Source organism: Rhinatrema bivittatum, chromosome 11, assembly GCF_901001135.1.
Source record: "Rhinatrema bivittatum chromosome 11, aRhiBiv1.1, whole genome shotgun sequence".
Lineage (NCBI taxonomy): Eukaryota > Metazoa > Chordata > Amphibia > Gymnophiona > Rhinatrematidae > Rhinatrema > Rhinatrema bivittatum.
In genome coordinates, this window is record NC_042625.1 from 58466774 (window position 1) to 58487292 (window position 20519).

General features: G+C 45.1%; 1 protein-coding gene across 6 annotated transcripts in view; it reads left to right on the forward strand.

The window, feature by feature from the left end:
- Nucleotides 1–1815: 1815 nt before the first annotated feature.
- WSB2 (WD repeat and SOCS box containing 2) overlaps nucleotides 1816–20519 on the forward strand; it is a 126264-nt gene continuing 107560 nt past the window's right edge. For 2 of the 6 annotated variants that reach the window (XM_029619556.1, XM_029619555.1), the window contains exon 1: nucleotides 1817–2141. In XM_029619556.1, coding sequence (XP_029475416.1) covers nucleotides 1982–2141 — 160 coding nt within the window. In that variant the 5' untranslated portion in view covers nucleotides 1817–1981. Of the gene's footprint in view, nucleotides 2142–3902; nucleotides 3961–20519 lie in introns of all 6 variants that reach the window. The other 4 variants (XM_029619554.1, XM_029619553.1, XM_029619550.1 and 1 more) reach the window with 4 other exon arrangements.

Below are 20519 nucleotides of genomic sequence, written 5' to 3' on the forward strand. Positions count from 1 at the left end.
GCCATTGGTTGGCCCCTGTCACATGGTAGGGGCTAAAGGCCACCGGCACCATTTTGCTTAGTGGAAGCCAAGGGCCCGGGAGCGCTGGACCACAAGGGGGGGCGTCAGGAGGGTGGCACGGTGAGGCGGGGGCTGGCAGAATTTTGAAAGGGCACTTTTGCCCTTTCAAAATTCTGCCGCGGTGCCCCCTAAATTGCAGCGTCCTAGGCACAAGCCTAGCTTGCCTAGTGGTTCCTCCGGCCCTGGAAGGGAGGCTGTAAGACTGGCTGAGGCAAGAAACCAGGAAAATGTAGAAGAGTAGAGTTTGGAGTGAGCTCACCAGAGTCCGCTGGTGGAGGGGAGACCCTGCAACGGCCGGAAGCGCAACAGTACGCCAAAGCTGAGATGCATAGCACTGGTGTACTGTTCAGCTGTAGGTACCCACCCTGAGAATTTACACTGAAAATTAAATTCATGGATCTGAGGTGGATTAAGCTAACATTCCTGGTTGCCAAAGTTATTCTATTGCTGTGCCCAGTCTGATACAAGGAGCTAGACACTACCATAATGGGCACAGTTAATTTTTTTTACTCCTGCTATGACCCAGGGGTTAAGGGGTAGATTTTAAAATGTGCACTTGTCCATGTGTGCGCGTTTCGTGGCGCGCACACATGGACGCGCTGCTTTTATAACGTATGCACCAGTGCCGGATTTTATAATCCGTGCGAGTGGCATGTGCAGGGGGGAGAATTTATGCAAACTCCACGTGACGATGCATTCAGGCCTTCCCCGGTTCCCTCCCAGTCTGCTCAATTAAGGAGCAGACTGGGAGGGAACTTCCCTACACCCCCTACCTAAATTCCCTCCCTCTTCCCCTCTCCTCCCCACCCCCCTAAACCCTACCTGGTTTTTTTTTGTTTGTTTTAAAACTTATTTCAGGTCCCCAGGCTGAAGTAAGTTGCACGTGCCGGCTGGCTGCCGGTGTGCGAGTCTTTGGGACAGCGTTCAATGGCGCTGTCCCGGCATGTTCCCCGCCCCGCCCCTTTGAAGAGGCCCGATGGTTGTGCACGTACTGGGGTTTACACGCGTGGCCGGGCCTCTTTGAAAATAGGCCGGGAGTGTGCAAGGCCCAGCCACGTGCATAAACCCCAGGATTTACGCACGTAGGCCTTTGAAAATCTACCTGTAAATTTCCAGCATTAATAAAATGTGCTTTAAGCTGTTTGCCCTTTAATGTACCTCCCTGCATTGGTGGAGTATAGCTAATGCTTTCTTTTATGTAGGATTTGCATGCAGCCACACTAATTGTAGCACTGGTTTTTACTTCTGATTTAGTGCACTTTTTTTAGGAGTTAAAAATAAGAGAGTTAACTTACCACAGAAAATTGCACACTAAAAACCTGCACTAGCGCACACCATACTACATTAACCCAATAATATGGCAGTGCTGGGGCCATGGTACAGCACAGAGAAAGTTAGTGCACATGTGGGTTTCTGTCAGAAAGGATGCATGTGTGTGTGTGTGTGTGGGGGGGGGGGGGGGGGGTGTCTTTGTGACAAAGAGCCACAGTGTGGGTGTGTATTTTTGTGTCGGCGACTGATCCACGCCTGGTAGTCCTTATGCCTATGCATGCAGATGCAATTCTGCTGTTTTAGAGAAATCAGAGCTTAATCTGTTCGCATGCAATGGGGTAATAGGGTAGACTCAATCTTTTTGGGTTGAGGTGGATTAAGTGACAGTCGCAAACGCAGAGAGCTTTTGCTTCCTGCTCCTGTCATCAACCCGTCCCTAGCGTGATACTGTCAATATGACAGCAGCAGACGTCTACGTTAGACTCGTAGCGCCGGTCCGACCGAGCCTCGGCGCCTCCCGTTGATCTCACGTGACCGGAAGTAACTGGTAGACGTTTCCTGCAGCTCCCCGGTAGACGGCCGGGAGCTGGGAGACTGCACGGAGGGGGCCGAGGTCGGGAGTTATGAAGAGTCGAAAGGAACCAGCGATATGTTGTCGGGCTGTGGGGAAGGTCACGCCCGAGTTTCGCCGCCTTTGAGCCCCGCAGCAGTCCCCCGAACATCGGCAGCCCCTCCCAGGCCCCCGCACCGCATGGAGCCACCCGAGGGTGAGTGCCTGGCCGCTCCAGACAACGATACTCTTCAGGAAGGTGAATACCCTCCAAATCCCGCCGTACACCCACCAGCTCCCCGCACATCTTCTGACCTGACTGTGCATCCCTTCAATGGCCCAGACGCCCATCAAAGCAGACTGCATGCTTCCTTTCATCTCTTCATTCCTTTACGTCCTCCCATTTATCCCCTTATTATAGGCTCTTGAGTAGCTGTACACACCCTCACTTGTGTCATACATCTACCGAGCCACATAGGACCCCACCCCAATCTTTATGAAACCAATCACCCCCTTGCTGCCCCTTACATCTTTCACGAGCTCTGCAGGGCCAGCGGTATATGGGGTTCTCCTCAGGGTTGCCAGATGGCAAACATTTTTAGAGCCCAATCAATCACCAAATCTAGCCCAAAAGTATCCAAAATCTCAAAAGCTGTAAAACAATTATTATGCATGATTGGTCACAAATTTCTGCATTTCATGCGAATTTACGGGGGGAGGGGACAGTGAGGGAGTTGGGCAGAGAGAGGCCTGGATTAGGGGGGCAGAGCGTGGTTAAGCAGCGACTAGACAGGATCATGGGGAAGAGGGGTGGCACAGTGGTTCAAATTTTGGGGAGGAGAACGGTTGTGGTGAAGCAGTCAGGCAGGCAAGTACTCCCGATCATGGGTGGAAAAGGGGCAGTGAGGCAGTTGGCCGGAATGCCCAAGGAGGGGGTGAATGGTGCCAGTTGGTTCCAATCGCAGGAATAGTCTGGTAGGGAGTGATCTGGATTGTGGTGGGAGTGGCAGTGAAGCGGTCAGGCAGCAAGTGGTCCAGATTACAGGGGTGGGAACGGTGGCAAGATGGTAGGGCAGTGAGTGATCTGGTTCATGTGGGAAGCAGGGGGAGTGCGCCAGGCGGTCGGGCAGTGACTGGTCCATTTCTTGGATAGGAGCAGCACAAAGCAGTTGGGTAGCGCATGATCTGTTGGGGGATGGGGGGTAAGGTGATCTGGCAGTCAGTGGTTGATTTGTGAGAGGTGCACTAGGCAGTCGGGCAGTGAGAATTGGCAAAAGGCAAATGCTTCCGGCTTTTAAGGCCGTATGCCTCGCCCACTGTGCTCTTCTTCTGGCAAGATGCCCCAAAAAAACACACACATGCCCAAAAAAATAGCCCCAAATCCTGCAGCCAAAAAAAATATAAATAAAATAATTTCCCACGCACACTCACAAAAAGTAGCCCAATTGGGCATGAAAACCACCCATCTGGCAACACTGCTGTCTCCTGCCCTCCTGCTGCTAGTATGCGGAAAGACTGGCCTTCAGTCTCTGACATACCTCCAGTCTGTTTATTCTTACTGGCTTTAACAGGAAGGAGCTCAGCAGGGTAGGAATGGGATCTCTGACTCCAGACTCTCTCCCCCTGATGTTACACTCTGCACAGCTTTTTACTGGTAGCTATTTATTCACGTATTTTGGGATTATCTGTGGTGACTAAAGGATTACTTAGATGTTACTTAGGGAAACAAGTTAAGTAATCCTAAGAGCGTCTCCAGACAACTGCAGAAAGCTGAGCCCGAGCCATGACTAGGAGGTTTGATTTCTCTGCTATAAGGAATGGGGTTAGGTCTGCAAGAAAAGTATGTGCTATTCAGTTGATAGTATAAAAGCAGATTTGGAATTTGCACTGTTTTACATTGGAATGGCTACATTTACCTAAGAATAGAGTAATGGGCTATATTTGTATGATCAGATTTAAATTTACCACTATGCTTTTGAGATGTATTTTCTAAACAGCATTTCTTTATTTTCCATGCCAGACCAGTCCAGACAAGTGGGTTATGCCCTCCTGCCAGCAGATGGAGACAAAGAAAAAAGGTCAAAGCTGACATCACTCACTATATAAAGGTCTTGTGCTGCCTTCAGCTTTTCAATGTTTCTCCCTTCTCCAGCAGATGATGCAGATGTGTGGACTGGTGCTGCAGCTAAAAGTAGACTGCTCCTGGGAATGTTTTAGGTCCAAATTCTGGTGGACCATAAGCTGAATCCTGGGATTGTTACAGGTGACAGGCCTGACAGACTGATCAACACTTTCCCTCAATTGACTCATCTGGGTTCGAGTTCCCACACCAATGGGTCAGGCACTGGGTGGTACCTAGTGATTTTATTCTCTTGGTGGCTCAGGCAGTAGGGCTCCTAGGGCAGAAATCTTTAGGCTGATTTTCCTGGTAGAGCAGGATCCTAAAAAGAAGAAAAAAGGCTTACAGCATAGCCTTTTCCCCAGACTGACTTCTGGTCTCCTGTGGTGCTGTGCCAGATTTAGACTTGGAAGGGAGTTGGAGGTTTTCACCCTCCCTCTCTCCACTGGCATCTGCTTTTTTTGGTGATGAGAGGAGGGTGAGGTAAGTCATGATGGCATAGGATGTTAGCTTGTGCATTTTGCATGGCTTACGAGCAAGCAGCAGGATGTGACCTGCTGAAGGTCGGCACCCTGCTGGAAGAAAACTGGGTGGGTTCCCCATTTCAAGCCCTGGCTCGTATGATGAAAGGCAGTGCTGTGGTGTGCATAGAAGGATTAGCAGCCATTTGACTTCCGCTATGAGCCAAAAAAATAGATGTCAAGCATAACAGGCTCTTTACCTTTCTCTTTCTTTCAATAGTCGAATGGTGAAGTTCCATGAAGGCTACAGATTTACTCTCCAGGATGGAAGTCTGCACAGCTCCAGTTTGCTATAGAGTTGTTATTACATAAGAAGGTACCATCCTGGGTCAGACCAAGGGTCTATCGGGCCCAGCATCCTGTTTCCAGCAGAGGCCAATCCGGGATACAAGTACCTGGCAAGTACCCAAACATTAACTAGATTCCATGTTACTATTGCAGTGGCTATTCCATAAGTCAACTTGATTATTAGCAGTTTATGGACTTCTCCAGAAACTTGTCCAAACCTTTTTTTAAACCCAGCTACGCTAACTGCCTTAACCACAACCTCCGGCAATGAATTCCAGAGCTTAATTGTGCGTTGAGTGAGAAACATTTCTCAAATTTGTTTTAAATGTGCTAATTGTTAACGTCATAGAGTGCCTCCTAGTCTTTGTTATCTGAAAGAGTAAATAACCGATTCACATTTGCCTGTTCTAGTCCTCTCTCATGATTTTATAGACCTCTATCCTGTCCCTCCTCAGTCATCTCTTCTCCAAGCTGAACAGCTCTAACCTCCTTAGCCTTCCTCATAGGGAAGCTGTTCCATCTCCTTTATCATTTTGGTCACCCTTCTCTGTACCTTCTCCAGTGCAACTATATCTTTTTTGAGATGCAGTGACCAGAATTGTACAGAGTATTCAAGGTGCGGTCTCACCATGGAGCGATACAGAGACATTATGACAGTCTCTATTTTATTCACCATTCCACTCCTAATAATTCCTGTTTGGTTTTTTTTTGATCGCTGCAGCTTTTAAACTAGAACAAGGGGGAAAACAGACAGTCACTCGGCAGTGCATGGTTCGGAGGAATGTATCTTTGAAGGATACCAATGAAATAGGAGAGTTAGGGCATCCCAACAGAGAGGTTTCAATAAATGCAAAAGTAGCCCATGTGCCTATAAGTAAAGAATTACCTGAGCTAAAGGATTCCAAATTATCCATATCAACTGAAAAGAAGGTTGTTAATACAAAGAAAAAATGCACTTTGAAATGTCTGTTTGCCAATGCCAGAAGTCTAAGAAGTAAGATGGGAGAGGTAGAATGTATAGCAGTGAATGATGAGATTGACGTAATTGGCATCTCAAAGATCTGGTGGAAGGAGGATAGACGTAATTGGCATCTCGGAGACCTGGGGGAAGGAAGATAGTGCTTATCAGGGTACAAATTACACCGCAGTGATAGGGAGGATCAACTTGGTGGGGATGTAGCACTTTATGTCTGGGAGGGTATAGAGTCCAACAGGATAAAGATCATAAAAGAGATACTATCAGTATAATCTATATGGATAGAAATCCCATGTGTGTTGGGTAAGAGTATAGTGATAGGAGTATACTACTGTACACCTGGCCAAAATGATCAGACATAAAATGCTAAGAAAGGTCAGGGAAGCTAACCAATTTGGCAGTGCAGTAATAATGGGAGATTTCAATTACCCCAATATTGACTGGGTAATTGTAACATCAGGACATGCTAGAGACATAAAATTCCTGGATGGAATAAACTGCTTCATGGAGTAATTGGTTCAGGAACCAAGAGAGGGAGCTATTTTAGGTTTAATTTTTAGTGGAACGCAGGATTTGGTGAGAGCGATAACGGTGGTGGGGCCACTTGGCAATAGTGATCATAACATGATCAAATTTGAACTGACTGGAAGGGAGACAATATGTAAATCTATAGTACTAACACTAAATTTTCAAAAGGGAAACTTTGATAAAATGAGTAAAATAGAAAAAACTGAAAGGTGCAGCTGCAAAAGTTAAAAGTGTACAACAGGCATGGATTATATTGTTTAAAAATATAATCTTAGAAGCACAGTCCAGATGTATTCTATGCATTAAGAAAGGTGGAGGAAGGCAAAACAATTACCGGCATGATTAAAAGGTGAGGTGAAAGAGGCTATTTTAGCCAAAAAACATCCTTCAAAAATTGGAAGAAGGATCCATCTGAAGAAAATAGGAAAAAGCATAAGCAGGCTAAGAGAAAATTTGAAATGAAGATGGCCGTAGAGGCAAAAACTCATAATAAAAATAGCCGTAGAGGCAAAAACTCATAATAAAAATATATCCGAAGCAAGAAACCTGTGAGGGAGTCGGTTGGACCGTTAGATGACCGAGGGGTTAAAGGGGCTCTTAGGGAAGATATGGTCATTGCAGAAAGACTAAATAAATTCTTTGCTTCTGTGTTTACTAAAGAGGATGTTGGAGAGATACCAGTTCCGGAGATGGTTTTCAAGGGTGATTATTCAGATGAACTGAACCAAATCACTGTGAACCTGGAAGTAGTAGAAGTAGTAGTAAAAGTAGGCCAGATTGAAAACTAAAGAGTAGCAAATCACTTGGACCGGCTGGTATGCACCCCCAGGGTTCTGAAGGAACTCAAAAATGAAATTTCAGATCTATTAGTTAAAATTTGTAACCTATCATTAAAATCATCCATTGTACCTGAAGACTGGAGGGTGGCCATTGTAACCCCAATATTTAAAAAGTGCATCAGGTGCGATCCAGGAAACTAGAGACCAGGGAGCATGACTTCGGTGCTGGGAAAAATAGTGGAAACTATTCTAAAGATCAAAATCACAGAGCATATAGAAAGACATTGTTTAATGGAACACAGCATGGATTTACCCAAGGCAAATCTTGCCTCACAAATCTTCATTTTTTTTTAAGGCGTTAATAAACATGTGGATAAAGGTGAGTCAGAAGATGTAGTGTATTTGGATTTTCAGAAGGCATTTGACAAAGTCCCTCATGAGAGGCTTATAAGGAAACTAAAAATCATGGGATAAGAGGTGATGTCCTTTCGTGGATTACAAACTGGTTAAAAGACAGGAAACAGAGTAGGATTAAATGATCAATTTTCTCAGTGGAAAAGGGTAGAGTGCCTCGGGGATCTGTACTTCGACTGATGTTTTTCAATATATTTGTAAATGCTCTGGAAAGGAATACGATGAGTGAGGTAATCAAATTTGCAAATGATACAAAATTATTCAGAGTAATTACATCACAAGCCGATTGTGATAAATTACAGGAGGACCTTGCGAGACTGGAAGATTGGGCATCCAAATGGCAGATGAAATTTAATGTGGAAAAGTGCAAGGTGTTGCATATAGGGAAAAATAATTCTTGCTGTAGTTACACAATGTTAGGTTCCATATTAAGAGCTACCACCCAGGAAAAAGATCTGGGCGTCATAGTAGATAATACATTGAAATCTTCATCCCAGTGTGCTGCGGCAGTCAAAAAAGCAAGCAGAATGTTAGGAATTATTAGGAAGGGAATGGTGAATAAAACGGAAGATGTCATAATGCCTCTTATTCGCTCCATGGTGAAACTGCACCTTAAGTTCTGTGTACGATTCTGGTTGCCACATCTCAAAAAAGATGTAGTTGTGATGTAGAAGGTACAGGAAGAAGGGCAACCAAAATAATAAAGGGGATGGAACAGCTCCCCTATGAGGAAAGGCTAAAGATGTTAGGGCTGTTCAGCTTGGAGAAGAGATTGCTGAGGGGGGGCTATGATAGAGGTCTTTAAAATCATGAGATGTCTAGAACAGGTAAATATGAATCGGTTATTTACTCTTTTGGATAATAGAAGGTCTAGGGGGCACTCCATGAAGTTAGCAAGTAGCACATTTAAAACTAATCTGAGAAAATTCTTTTTCACTCAACGCACAATAGCTTTGGAATTTGTTGCCAGAGAATGTGGTTAGTGCAATTAATGTTGCTGGGTTTAAAAAAGGTTTGGATAAGTTCTTGGAGGAGAAGTCCATTAACTGCTATTAATCAAGTTGTCTTAGAGAATAGCCACTGTTATTACTGGCATCAGTAGCATGGATCTACTTAGTGTTTCGTGCTTGCTAGGTACTTGTAGGCTGGTTTGGCCACTGTTGGTAACAGGATGCTGGGCTTGATGGACCCTTGGTCTGACCCAGTATGGCAAGTTCTTATGTTCTTACATTGAGCCGATTTCAATGTATTGTCCACTATGATGTCTAGATCTTTTTTCTGGGTGGTAATTCCTAATATGAAATCTAACATTGTATAATTATAGCATGGATTATTTTTCCCTATATGCATCACTTTTCACTTTTCCATATAAAATGTCATTTGCCATTTGGATGCCCAGTTTTCCAGTCTCGCAAGGTTGTCCTCTAATTTATCACAATTCACTTGTGATTTAACTGTGCTGAATATTTGATCACCTCACTTGTTGCTTTCCTTTCCAGATCATTTATAAATATACTAGTCATTAAGCCTGTTAAAACGGGCGAGATTCCATCGGTCAGACCAGCATGGTTAGAGCCGCTCTGTTCTCCACAACTTCCCTTTTCCTTCCATCCTCTCTCACCTCATCTACAACCCCTTCCCTCTCCCAGCCCTCCTCCACTCTTTTTTCTCTTCTCCAGAACCTCTTACCCTTCCCACTTGTTCAGTCATATACTCTTCCCTTTTCCCTTCCCCTCTCACCTTCCCTTTCCTTCCCCTTTCCCTCAGCCCTCCTCCACTCCCTCTTTTTCTCTACTCCACTTTACCCTCCCCACTTACATCCTCTTCCTTCCCCTCCCACCTCCTCCACAACCCCGTCCCTCTCCCTCATCCCTCCTCCACTCCCTCTTCTTCTCTCTGGCCCGCCTGACACTTAGATACTGCCGCCGCTGCTCCATGGGAGGTCTCTGGGGGTCTCTCTCTCTCGCGCGTGCCTCTCCACCGGGCTCGTAGCTGGCCCGCCCAATGCTCGGTGATGAGGCGCGCGAGAGAGAGACTCCCGGCGACCTCCCATTTGTGTCTGTGCCGCCGCTTCTCCCCGCGCGAGAGAGAAGACCCCCCGGAGACCTCCTGTGCTGCTGCCGCTGCTCCTCCTTGCCGTTTCCAAGACAGCCGTCCGCCGGGCTCCCCTCCGACCGTGCTCTCGCGCATGCGCAGTAGAGCTGCTCTCTACTGCTCATTTGCGGCACGTCGGTCCAAGCCCATTTATATGGTAGATTAAAAAGCACCAATCCAAATACAGATTCCTGAGGCACATTGCTGTTTACCTTTCTCCACTGAGAAAATGACTATTTAATCCTACTCTCTGTTTCCTGTCTCTTAACCACTTTGCAACCCACAAAAGTACATTACTTCCTTTCCCATGACTTTTTAATTTTCTTAGAAGCCTCTCATGGGAAACTTTGTCAAATGCCTTCTGAAAATCCAAATATACTATCTACCGGCTCACCTTTATCCACATGTTTATTAACCCTTTCAAAAACTGTGGCAGATTTGTGAGGCAAATCCATAGGTAAATCCATGCTGGCTTGTCCCATTAAACCATCTCTATCTTTATGTTGTGGTTTTGTTCTTTTGAATAGTTGCCATGATCTTTCCTAGCACTGAAGTCAGGCTCACCAGTCTATAGTTTCTCGGATCACCCTGGAGCCCTTTTTAAATATCAGAATTACACTGGCGACCCTCCAGTCTTCATGTTGAATGTATGATTTAATGATAGATTGCAAATTACTAATAATAGATTTGAAACTCATTTTTTAGTTCTTTCAGAACCCTGGCGTATATACCATCTGGTCCAGGGGATTTACTACTTTTCAGTTTGTCAGTCTGGCTTACTACTACTTCCAGGTTGATTGTGATTTGGTTCAGTTCCCATCTGAATCATCGCCCTTGAAAACAGTCTCCAGAATGTGTATCTCCTCAACATCCTCATTAGTAAACACTGAAGCAAAGAATTCATTTTAGTTTTTCTGCAATGGGCTTATCTTCCCTAAGTGCCCCTTTAACCCCTCGATTATCTAACAGTCCAGCTGACTCCCTCGCAGGCTTCCTGCTTCGGATATATTTTAAAAAGTACCTCTCTTGCCAACTTCTTTTCAAATTCTCTCTTAGCCTGTCATATCAATGTTTTACATTTAACTTGCCTCCTCAGAAGGGATGATACTGCCTGAGTGGGAAGACTATTCAGGAGATAGGAGATGGTGTCGGAGATTCAAGCGCTGTCCTGTCGGGAGCCCTTCCTGCAGTTTTCTGATTCGGAGGTTTCTCTCAAAACTGTCCCTTCCTTTTTACCAAAGGTTGTCTCTTCCTTTCATGTCAACCAGTCGGTGGAGCTTCCCTCGTTCTCTCCTGAGGACATCATGAGTTCAGTCGGGGGCGATCTTCGCCGACTTGACGTGAAACGAGCGTTACCGCGCTACCTCCAGGTCACCAATGACTTTCGGGTCTCAGATCACCTTTTTGTTCTCTGGAGTGGTCCAAATAGGGGCAAACAGGCTTCTAAGACCACTATTGCCTGGTGGTTGAAGGAGGTGATTTCGTCTGCCAAGATTGGGCGGTTCCTGAGGGCTTAAAAGCTCATTCTTTACGTTCTCAGGCTACTTCGTGGGCGGAGAATCAATCTGTCTCTCCACAGGAAATATGCAGGACTGCTACATGGAAATCCCTGCATACCTTTGCTCGTCATTACCGTCTTGATGTGCGAGCACCGGTTTTTGGTATTTTCGGTCGGCAGGTGCTTCGAGTGGGACTGTCTTGGTCCCACCCGTTTTAGGGAAGCTTTGGTACATCCCATGGTCTGGACTGATCCGGGTTGGTACAGGGAAAGGAAAATTAGTTCTTACCTGTTAATTTTCGTTGCTGTAGTACTACGGATCAGTCCAGACACCCTTCCCTGTTTTTTCTTTTTCGGCCGTCCTCTCAAAGCTCTTTTCTACAGGTCTCTGGAAGAAAGTTACCTATTATTGTCTTATGGACACAGGAAGCATTTGTATTTGATGATCAAGGGTATGCAAGAGCGTTCTTCTACAGAGGCCATTCAATGTTTGTAATGGCTTAGTTTGTTACTCACTTGAGTTTTCAGTTACTTGCTTGATCTTTTTCTTGGTTATCTTTGTTCTTATCTGTATTGACAATGGTTATACTGAAGGGCTGTAGGGTAGGCTCTGTCCTGATATAGGATACCCTTTCAGTTTTGGTCTATCTCCATCTGCTGAACAGGAGGCTCAACCCATGGTCTGGACTGATCCGTGGAACTACAGGAACGGAAATTAACAGGTAAGAACTAATTTTCCTATAGGCATCGCAGTGGAGTTGTGCCACATGGGCCATGGTTCGACTAATTTTGGGCAGGGCTACCAGACACTGTGCTGTCTTAAGTCTGTGTGGGTTGGCTTTTGCATTATTCTCATGCACCAGTTTTATTCCTGGTGCAGGCACAGAACAACAATGCAAGAACAGGCATATGCAGGAGGAGCTGCAAATGTTTGCTGTCTGCATGGACCACTTTCCAGACCCAAAAGCATGCCACTGTTTTCTGCCACTGCCAAGCGATTCTCACAGAGGCCTCAGCAGCTGCCTTGGGTGATGGTGATGGTTCCCTGCCACTGGGCCCACAAAGCCTCAGAAATACCTTAGGGTCAGGCTGGGGATGCTGGCCAAACCTTGGGTGGAGGGAGATGGCAGGGACGAGGGGATGGAGGGTTGTAGGAGAAGAGAAGGTGGGAGTGGCGGCAAACGGGAAAGAAGTGAGGGAGAAAGTGAATGGAAGTAGAGGCAGGAAATGGGGGTGAGAGATGGGGTAGTGGCTGGTGGGGAGATAAATCAGGAGAGAGGGTGATTGCAGGGAGGGGGTTTAGAGAGGGTGGGGCAGGGATAAAGTGCCTGCAGGGATTTGCACCTGTTTTACCTGTGAATACTTTTTCCCTGCAAACCAATGTACATGGAGGCCTATTTACTAAATTGTTTTTCCCGTTTTCTGTCTACGGGGAAAAATGCTTAGTAAATACAATGCTATGGATATTGTTGCCCCCCTCGGCCTAACCCGGACTTGGGAAGACCTCAACAGAAATGCAGATAAAAGGTACATTATTCTGCAATACACCTACTTTTATCCACATACAGGGTGTGCAATTTTCAAAAAGTCTTTTTTACCCCAGTAGCCATTTACATCACTAAATGACTTTTGAAAATTGCTTTCAATATGATTAATGCAAAGAAAGGATGTAAGAAAAAAATTATATTAAGTGTAAATATAAATTAAGAAATAAGTGTTTGGGGGAGTGGAAGGTGGTTTGTTTTGTGCCCCCCCAGCCAAATGGTGTTCCGTTGCCCCTGTGTTATATAATTTAGATTGTATAAATATAAAATATACCCAGAGATGATCATTAAATATTGAAGATTCATTAGTCCGTGGTATTTTAGAAACTGCACTGAATGTATGCAAAGCCATCCAGACCCCCCCCCCCCACCCCACCTTCCCCTCCACTGAAAAATATCTTTGCTGTACAAATACTTGTAATTAGAGGAATACTTCTCAACTGTCTCTAGTGGCCTAAATGGATTCATGGCCTGACCGCCATGGAAAAGTACAGGACTGCAAAACAAGAATTGTTTATACCTAAAAAGAAGATAGTGAAGAAATAGCCTGTAAGGACATGAATGAAAAAGACCGAGTCATGCGAATCGAATCTTCTGTGAAGTGATCTGGTTTGTGAGAAGGGCGCGTGATTTGAAAGATGCTCGTTTTGGGGAGGAGGGTAGCCTGGTCGGAGAAGTTAATGGAGTAATGTTACAGGGTGGGAGGGCAGTGGCGTGGGAAGGCGGAGTCAGCTGACTCATCATGGTAATGGAAAAGGAATGTCCAGAAATTCCAATGGCGAGATAAGAATATGCAGTTTTCCTGACGACAACTAGAATTGTAACTACCTATTACTTTTCCCTCTGCGTGGAAGCCTGATTCTCGGTACACAGAAAATAAAATGCATTCTGTTACAAAGGCTTGAATGCAGTGTTGTTCCCTGTAGAGAAGCCTGTGAATATTGAGGAAGAATTCTGTTCTGTGACACTGGACCAGACAGCTCCACATGTTTGGCATTCATTCTCATCCGCTCCCATGGAGCTCAGAGCTACCTCACATCTTCTATTCATCAAACCAGCAGATGCAATGCTCTCAGCTCTGAGGTGACAATGAGGTCTCTCCTGTGTGTACTTACAATCTCAGGAAATGCCTGTGACCATTTTAGCCATGAGAAGATGCAGATTTTTTAGCATAGGAAGTGGAGGATTGCATGGAATGATGCTGAAACTCCCATGCCTTCCTTTCTTCTTTCTGCCTAGGCCTGGCCTTCCTGTGTGATTTGGGGGAGGAAGGGTTAATTCATCTTCCTCAAGAATACTCTATATAGATAGTTGTTAGACAATAAGTGGACCTCTGGTTTTCTTCTAACCTAATTTCTGTTTATGATTGGAAAACTTAACCCTACCAGGGAAAATCAGTTTTCTGTAAAGTATTTCATTCATGGAATCAAGAATATCCACAGGTTTTAGCCTGTAGCCTTGAGCTTTTTGAGATCTCAAACAATTTCCTTGTCATCTATTTTTTTTTTGTGCTCATTGTTTTCATGGGTTTCAGCTGTACTAAGTTTTTGTGTTTTTTTATTTTGCTTTTTGGCTTTGTTTTGTTTGTTTTTTCTTTTTCTTTCTTTTTGTTGGTTTTTTTTTTTTGCTTTTTTTGTTTGCCATTTGTAGAATTTTTCTTTTGTGTCCACTATATTATTATTGTTGTATTTTTCTTTCCCTGTAACCTCTCTTTGGTGGAAGTAGGGAGCAGTCCTAGTTAGCAACAGCAGCTTCTCCTGTTGGGTTTGTAACTACTTCCTTCCATCTGCCTGAGTCTCTTAAACGAGTGGCAGCAGCTTCTGCTCTTGTGGAGCTCGGGCCAGTAAAGCGATCGAGGCTTATTTTGGGTCTAGCCTGGCTGAAGTGGCAACTATTCCCTTTGGGCTAGGCCAACAGAAGGCACTGTGTACCTGAGCAACCTGACACTTGGGAATTCCTTTGCACTCAGGCAAGCCAATCTACACCAGTGCATTATGCACTCCTGCCAGCAGATGGAGGAGGAGTAAAGCTGACTTGCTGATGCCACTGACATATAGCCCTACCCTAACATCAGCCTGCTAGTATTCTGTCTTCAGCAGATGGATGGACATGAATCTCTTTGTTTCTCCTTACTGGGGATAGTTTGTAATAATAAAAAAAAAAAAAAAGAAAATAGAAGATTTTGGCAAACTGCTTGAGCTCCTGAGGAGACACCCATTTGGTTCCTCCTTCAGGTTGAGTGTTTTAAGTCTGAGAGCCGAGCAGACGTAGACTAAAAAAAAAAACCAAAAACAAACAAATGTGATTTCTTAACATATGGATAGATGGATCCAAAGCCAGTGGATTATGCACCTTTACCAGCAGATGGAGATAGCAAAGCTGATGTCACTGCACTGACATCAGCCTGCCAGTATTCTCTGTCTCCAGCAGATGGTGGACATGCATCTCCCTAATGGGGATTGCTTAAAAATTTTTCAAAGGAGAAGAGAAGGAGATTTATTCGCCCCGCTCTCTTGTGGTGATACCTTATGGTCCCTCTCTCAATTGCGAATTCCTGAGTTGATATCTTTGGATCCCTTCCTCAGATGAATGCCTTAGTCCAATAGCTGGTTTTTCAGCCTGCGTGGACTTAGCTGAAAGGCAAGCAGGTGCAAGAAGGTCCTTACCTTCTCCCCCATAGCTGGAGACTGACCTTGTACTTAGCCAGGACAGGCTGAGCTCAGGTAAGGAGTAATAAAAAGAAAAAAAAAAAAAGAGAAAAGAAGGGGAGTTCAGTAGGGATTCCTTTTCCCCCCGGTCTCCATGCTCAGTGTGCTGATCTGACCCCTCCGGGAGAGCTTAAGGAATGTAGGCAGCTTGGATTGAACAGCCTTTCAGCTAGGCCCCACTCTCAGGCTTGACTTGTTCACCACATGGTAGGCTGCGACGGCGTTTTCGCATGTTTTCCTGCACATGACTGCCCTCATTAGTTGGTTTGTGTTTGTGTGCCTGGTTGGGCGCGTAGGAGCGCTGACTAGGGCTCTCACTTGTGCGCACAGAAAAGTGCATGTGCTTATTTTTGTGCATTATCTGGTAGGGACTCAGTTTGTGCACTTGTCAAGGTACAGTGTTGAGTGCCTAAATTTTGGGCGCCTAGTTTTTGCAGCATGAACTCAGCTGGGTGCACTTTTGTCAGATGCCTGTTGGGGTGTATTGACAGACTGATGGCACCCATAGCAAAGAAGCCCAAGTACGTTGCCCTTTGTGTTGCTAGTCATTTTTGGGCATCCCAGCCTGGCATTCCCTCTAACTTGTGTCAGCGCTGTTTGGAGGCTCAGGGAGACTTGCCTCCATCTGATTTTACTAAGCTTGGTTCTTCCCAGCCTGGTGTAGGAATGGAAAAAGAGCTGCCAGAGGTGTCACCTGATTTTTGGGGCTTCCCTAACTGGTTCATCAGCAGGGGAAGGTAGTTCAGTGCTCCCTGATTTTGTCATGGATCCCTCAGCCTTTTCTTGGATAGAATTTTTTTCAGTGACTGCAGTCCTTTCTTTGGTCGCAGTTCTCAGCCCCGGGCAATCTTAACAGTCAGGATTGAAGGCTGTGTATTCCTGCATGCCTGGTGCTGCAGGTAAGTGTCGGAGTAAGCCTCATCACCTCAATTCGCAAGTAAACGTTAAATCTTTTAAAAAAGAACTTAAAGCCTGGCTACTCTCACAGTCCTACAATGGTTGCTCACCTAATGACAACAGAACATAAATCTTTGATTTCATCCTCTGTACGTTCCATTCTACGTGAGCAATCCCCCTCCTACGACGACCGCCCTGACTCACAGAAACCTTCTCGCTTTTGTTACGGTATCAACCGTCCCCCTACAAGATTTTTTATACAATCATATTTTCTAATATTTAATGTATTTATTGACCATTACTAAGTTATTGTTCTGATTCAATTTTTTACTGTTATACTGTTATGGATTTAAATGTAACTGGTTTGTTATTATGTAAACCGGAGTGAAGGCAATGTCTGCTATACCTCGGTATATAAACGAATGCTAAATAAAAAAAAAAAAAAAAAATAGATGATCTGCAGGTCTCCCTAATAGGGTCCCAGATGGCACGGATGATGAAGCCGATCCTTACTCACTGGAGGAAGGGGAAATTCCTCCAGGATTGGAGCTGTATAGAACTATGTTGTATTTTTTTCATAGCGATGAGTTACTGGTTCTGATTTCCCAGACATTGGCTCGGACATGGATTCAGCCCCTGGTACTCCCAGCATCTTCAAAGAAAGATCCTATTTTGATTTCTTTACGTAAAGCCTCTTGATTCTTCCCTATTTTGGAGACCATTCAAGAATTAATTGATCTTGAATGGGGTGTCCTGGAAGCTAATTTTAAAGAGGCACGAGTCTTGGAAGGACTGTACCCTCTGGATCAAGCTGCAAGAGAGCAATTGCGCTTTCCTAAAATGGATGTGCTTGTGTGTGCTGTTACCAAGCAGATGACTATCCCCGTAGAAGTGGGAGCGGCCTTGAAGTACATACAGGATGGGAGAATTGAGGCCATCCTTAAGCAGGCTTTTGAAGCAATGACTTTTCAGATAGCTTCTTGTTCCCTGTTGGCATGCTCTTGTTTACTTCTATCTCAGGAAGTTGATGAATCTGGTGTGAACTCTAGGGCAGTGATGAACCAGCAGCCACCTTTTTGGCAGAGGTGGGCTGTGATTTGGTCCGCACTTCAGCCAGAGGGGTAGCTTCGGTAATAGTGACTAGACGTCAAGTATGACTGAGAAATTGGTTGGTTGATAGAACTTCAAAGTCTAACCTTATGAAGTTGCCCTTTAAAGGCTCGCTCACTCTTTGGGAGTGAGCTGGAGAAAATGGCCAACACGTGGAGTGAGTCCCAGGTTCCTCAGTTATCAGAGGATAAGAAACAGACGTTGCGCTCCTCCAGCACAGGAGGTTGTACTAGGGGGTTCAGATGTTTTTGACCCAACGGAGTAGCGACCTTTCAGAGGATTTGACCTTTGGGTAATTCTGAGTTCTTTTGTCCCACGCAGCCCTAGCTGGGGTGCAGGCTCAGGTAGTGGAGCTTTCCAAGCCTCCCAATGAAGGAGTGCCGACCCACCCCCGTGAACAGCAGATAGGAGGTCGCCTTTCTCTCCTTTTTTTTTTTTTTATCAGAGGTGGATCGAGATCAGATCAGAGTTTTCCTGATCCATGTAAACCGATATGATGTGCAAATGAATATCGGTACATACAAAACGTTTAAATAAATAAATAAGAGATGGCTATACACTGGAGTTTTGCAGTGTGTTCCTCGGGATGTTTTCATGGTGTCTCCCTCAACTCTCCACAGAAGAGACAGGCAGTGGAGTGTACATTGTCAAGACTCCTCAGTCTGTGGGCTGTGGTTCCAGTGCCCACTTCTCAAGAAAATGCAGGCCGATATTCCAATTATTTCGTTGTGCCCAAGAAGGAGGGCTCTTTTTGCCCCATCCTAGATCTCAAGGGGATCAACAGAGTAGTTAAATCTCAAACGGATTGTGATGAATTGCAAGAGGACCTTGCGAGACTGGAAGATTGGGCTTCCAAATGGCAGATGAAATTTAACGTGGACAAGTGCAAGGTGTTGCATATAGGGAAAAATAACCCTTGCTGTAGTTACACGATGTTAGGTTCCATATTAGGAGCTACCACCCAGGAAAAAGATCTAGGCATCATAGTGGATAATACATTGAAATCATCGGCCCAGTGTGCTGTGACAATCAAAAAAGCAAACAGAATATTAGGAATTATTAGGAAGGGAATGGAAAATAAAACAAAGGATGTCATAATGCCTCTGTATCGCTCCATGGTGAGACCGCACTTTGAATACTGTGTGCAATTCTGGTCATTGCATCTGAAAATGGATATAGTTGCACTGGAGAAAGTGCAGAGAAGGGCGACCAAAATAAAGGGCATGGCAAGGCTAAAGAAGTTAGGGCTGTTCAGTTTGGAGACTAGACAACTGGGGGGGGGGGGGTATGATAGAAGTCTACAAAATCATAAAAGGACTTGAACAAGTTAATGTAAATTGTTTATTTACTCTCTCGGAAGAGTCTCTCTGGAGCATCAATTGGCAGGAAGCCCGTGCCGTCTGGTTGGCATGCTTGTGGTTCGGCGACCGTTTGCAGGGTCGAGCAGTCCGGATAATGTCAGACATTGCAATGTCAGTGGCTTACATCAATCGGCAGGGAGAAACCAAGAGCCAATAAGTGTCGCAGGAAATAGCCCAAACTTTGGAATGGGCGGAAATGTATCTTCAGGAGATCTTAGCCTTGCACATTGTGGGAAAAGACAATGTAAGAGCAGACTTTCTCAGCAGACAGAGTCTGGATCCAGGAGCAAGGGAATTATCAAACGAGGCATTTCAGTTAATAGTGGATTGCTGGGGCCTTCCATTTCTGGATCTGCTGGTGACGTCTCACAATGCAAAGGTTCCTCGATTCTTCAGTCACAGGAGAGATCCAAAGTCCTTTGGCATCAATGCCTTCGTGCAGGAGTGACCAGAGGGCAAGCTGCTGTATGCTTTTCCCCTGTGGCCATGTTGGGCAGAATGGTTTGTAAGATCGAGAGTCACATGGGGATGGTGCATCTAGTGGCACCAGATTGGCCCAAGAGACTGTGGTATGCAGATCTTTGAAGGCTGGAGCACGGAGATCTGCTATGGCAGGGGACTGTTCTTCACGAAGAACTGACTCGATTTTGTCTTACGGTATGGTTCTTGAGAGGGCTTGGTTACTAAAGCGTGGATATTCTACTGCTGTGATTGCCACCTTGCTGCAACCAAGAAACATCGCTTCACTTTCCTTGCCTATGTGCGGGTTTGGCGAGTGTTTGAGGCTTGGTGTAAAGATTGAGGAATTCTTCCTTGTTCGTTTAAGATCCCGTTCATTTTGGAATTTTTGCAGGATGGCTTGAGTAAAGGGTTGGCCCTTAATTCCTTAAAGGTACAGGTGGCGGCTCTTACCTGTTTCCAAGGTCAGATGAATGGTGGATCCTTGTTGGCTCATCCAGATGTGGCCCGTTTCTTGAAAGGAGTGAAGCATCTTCATCCTCCCTTGCGATTACCGGTGCCCTGGTGGAGTTTTGTATTTTCTAGGGGGCCTTACTTTTTCACCGATGCTTAACCTTTCCTTCAGTTTACTGACCTTGAAAATGGTGTTTCTTGTGGCAGTTTTTTTGGCGCATAGGGTATCCGAACTACAGGCCTTGTCTTGTCGCAAGTCATTTCTAGGAGTGACTCTGGGGGTGATACAACTGCGTACTGTTCCTTCCATTTTGCCAAAAGTGGTCTCAGATTTTCACTAGAATCAGTCCATTTCCCTGCCATTTCTGGACAGGTAAAAGGATGCAGAGGAATATTGCCTATTATGATCCTTGGAAATCAAGAGACATATCTTGAGGTATTTGGAGATTTCTAAACCTCTCACGAAGACGGATCACCTGTTTTTTCTTCATGGTGGAAGTAAACAGGGCGAACCAGCATCGCAGGCTACAATAGCCCACTGGATTAAGGAGGTAGTCACGGGCGTGTGTGTGGATGCTGAGCTGCCATTGCATAGTCAGGTTAGAGCTCATTCTACTAGGGTTCAGGCAGAGTTATGGGCAGAGGTTAGATTGTTGACTCGCCTCATAAGTCCATAAGAACATAAGAGATGCCATACTGGGTCAGACCAAGGATCTATCAAGCCCTATATCCTGTTTCCAACAGTGGCCAATCCAAGTCACAAGTTCTTGGCAAGTACCCAAATAAATAAATCTCAAGTTACTATTGCTTATTAATTAATAGCAGTTTATGGATTTTTCTTCTAGGAACTTATCCAAACCTTTTTTTTAAACCCAGTTACACTAACTG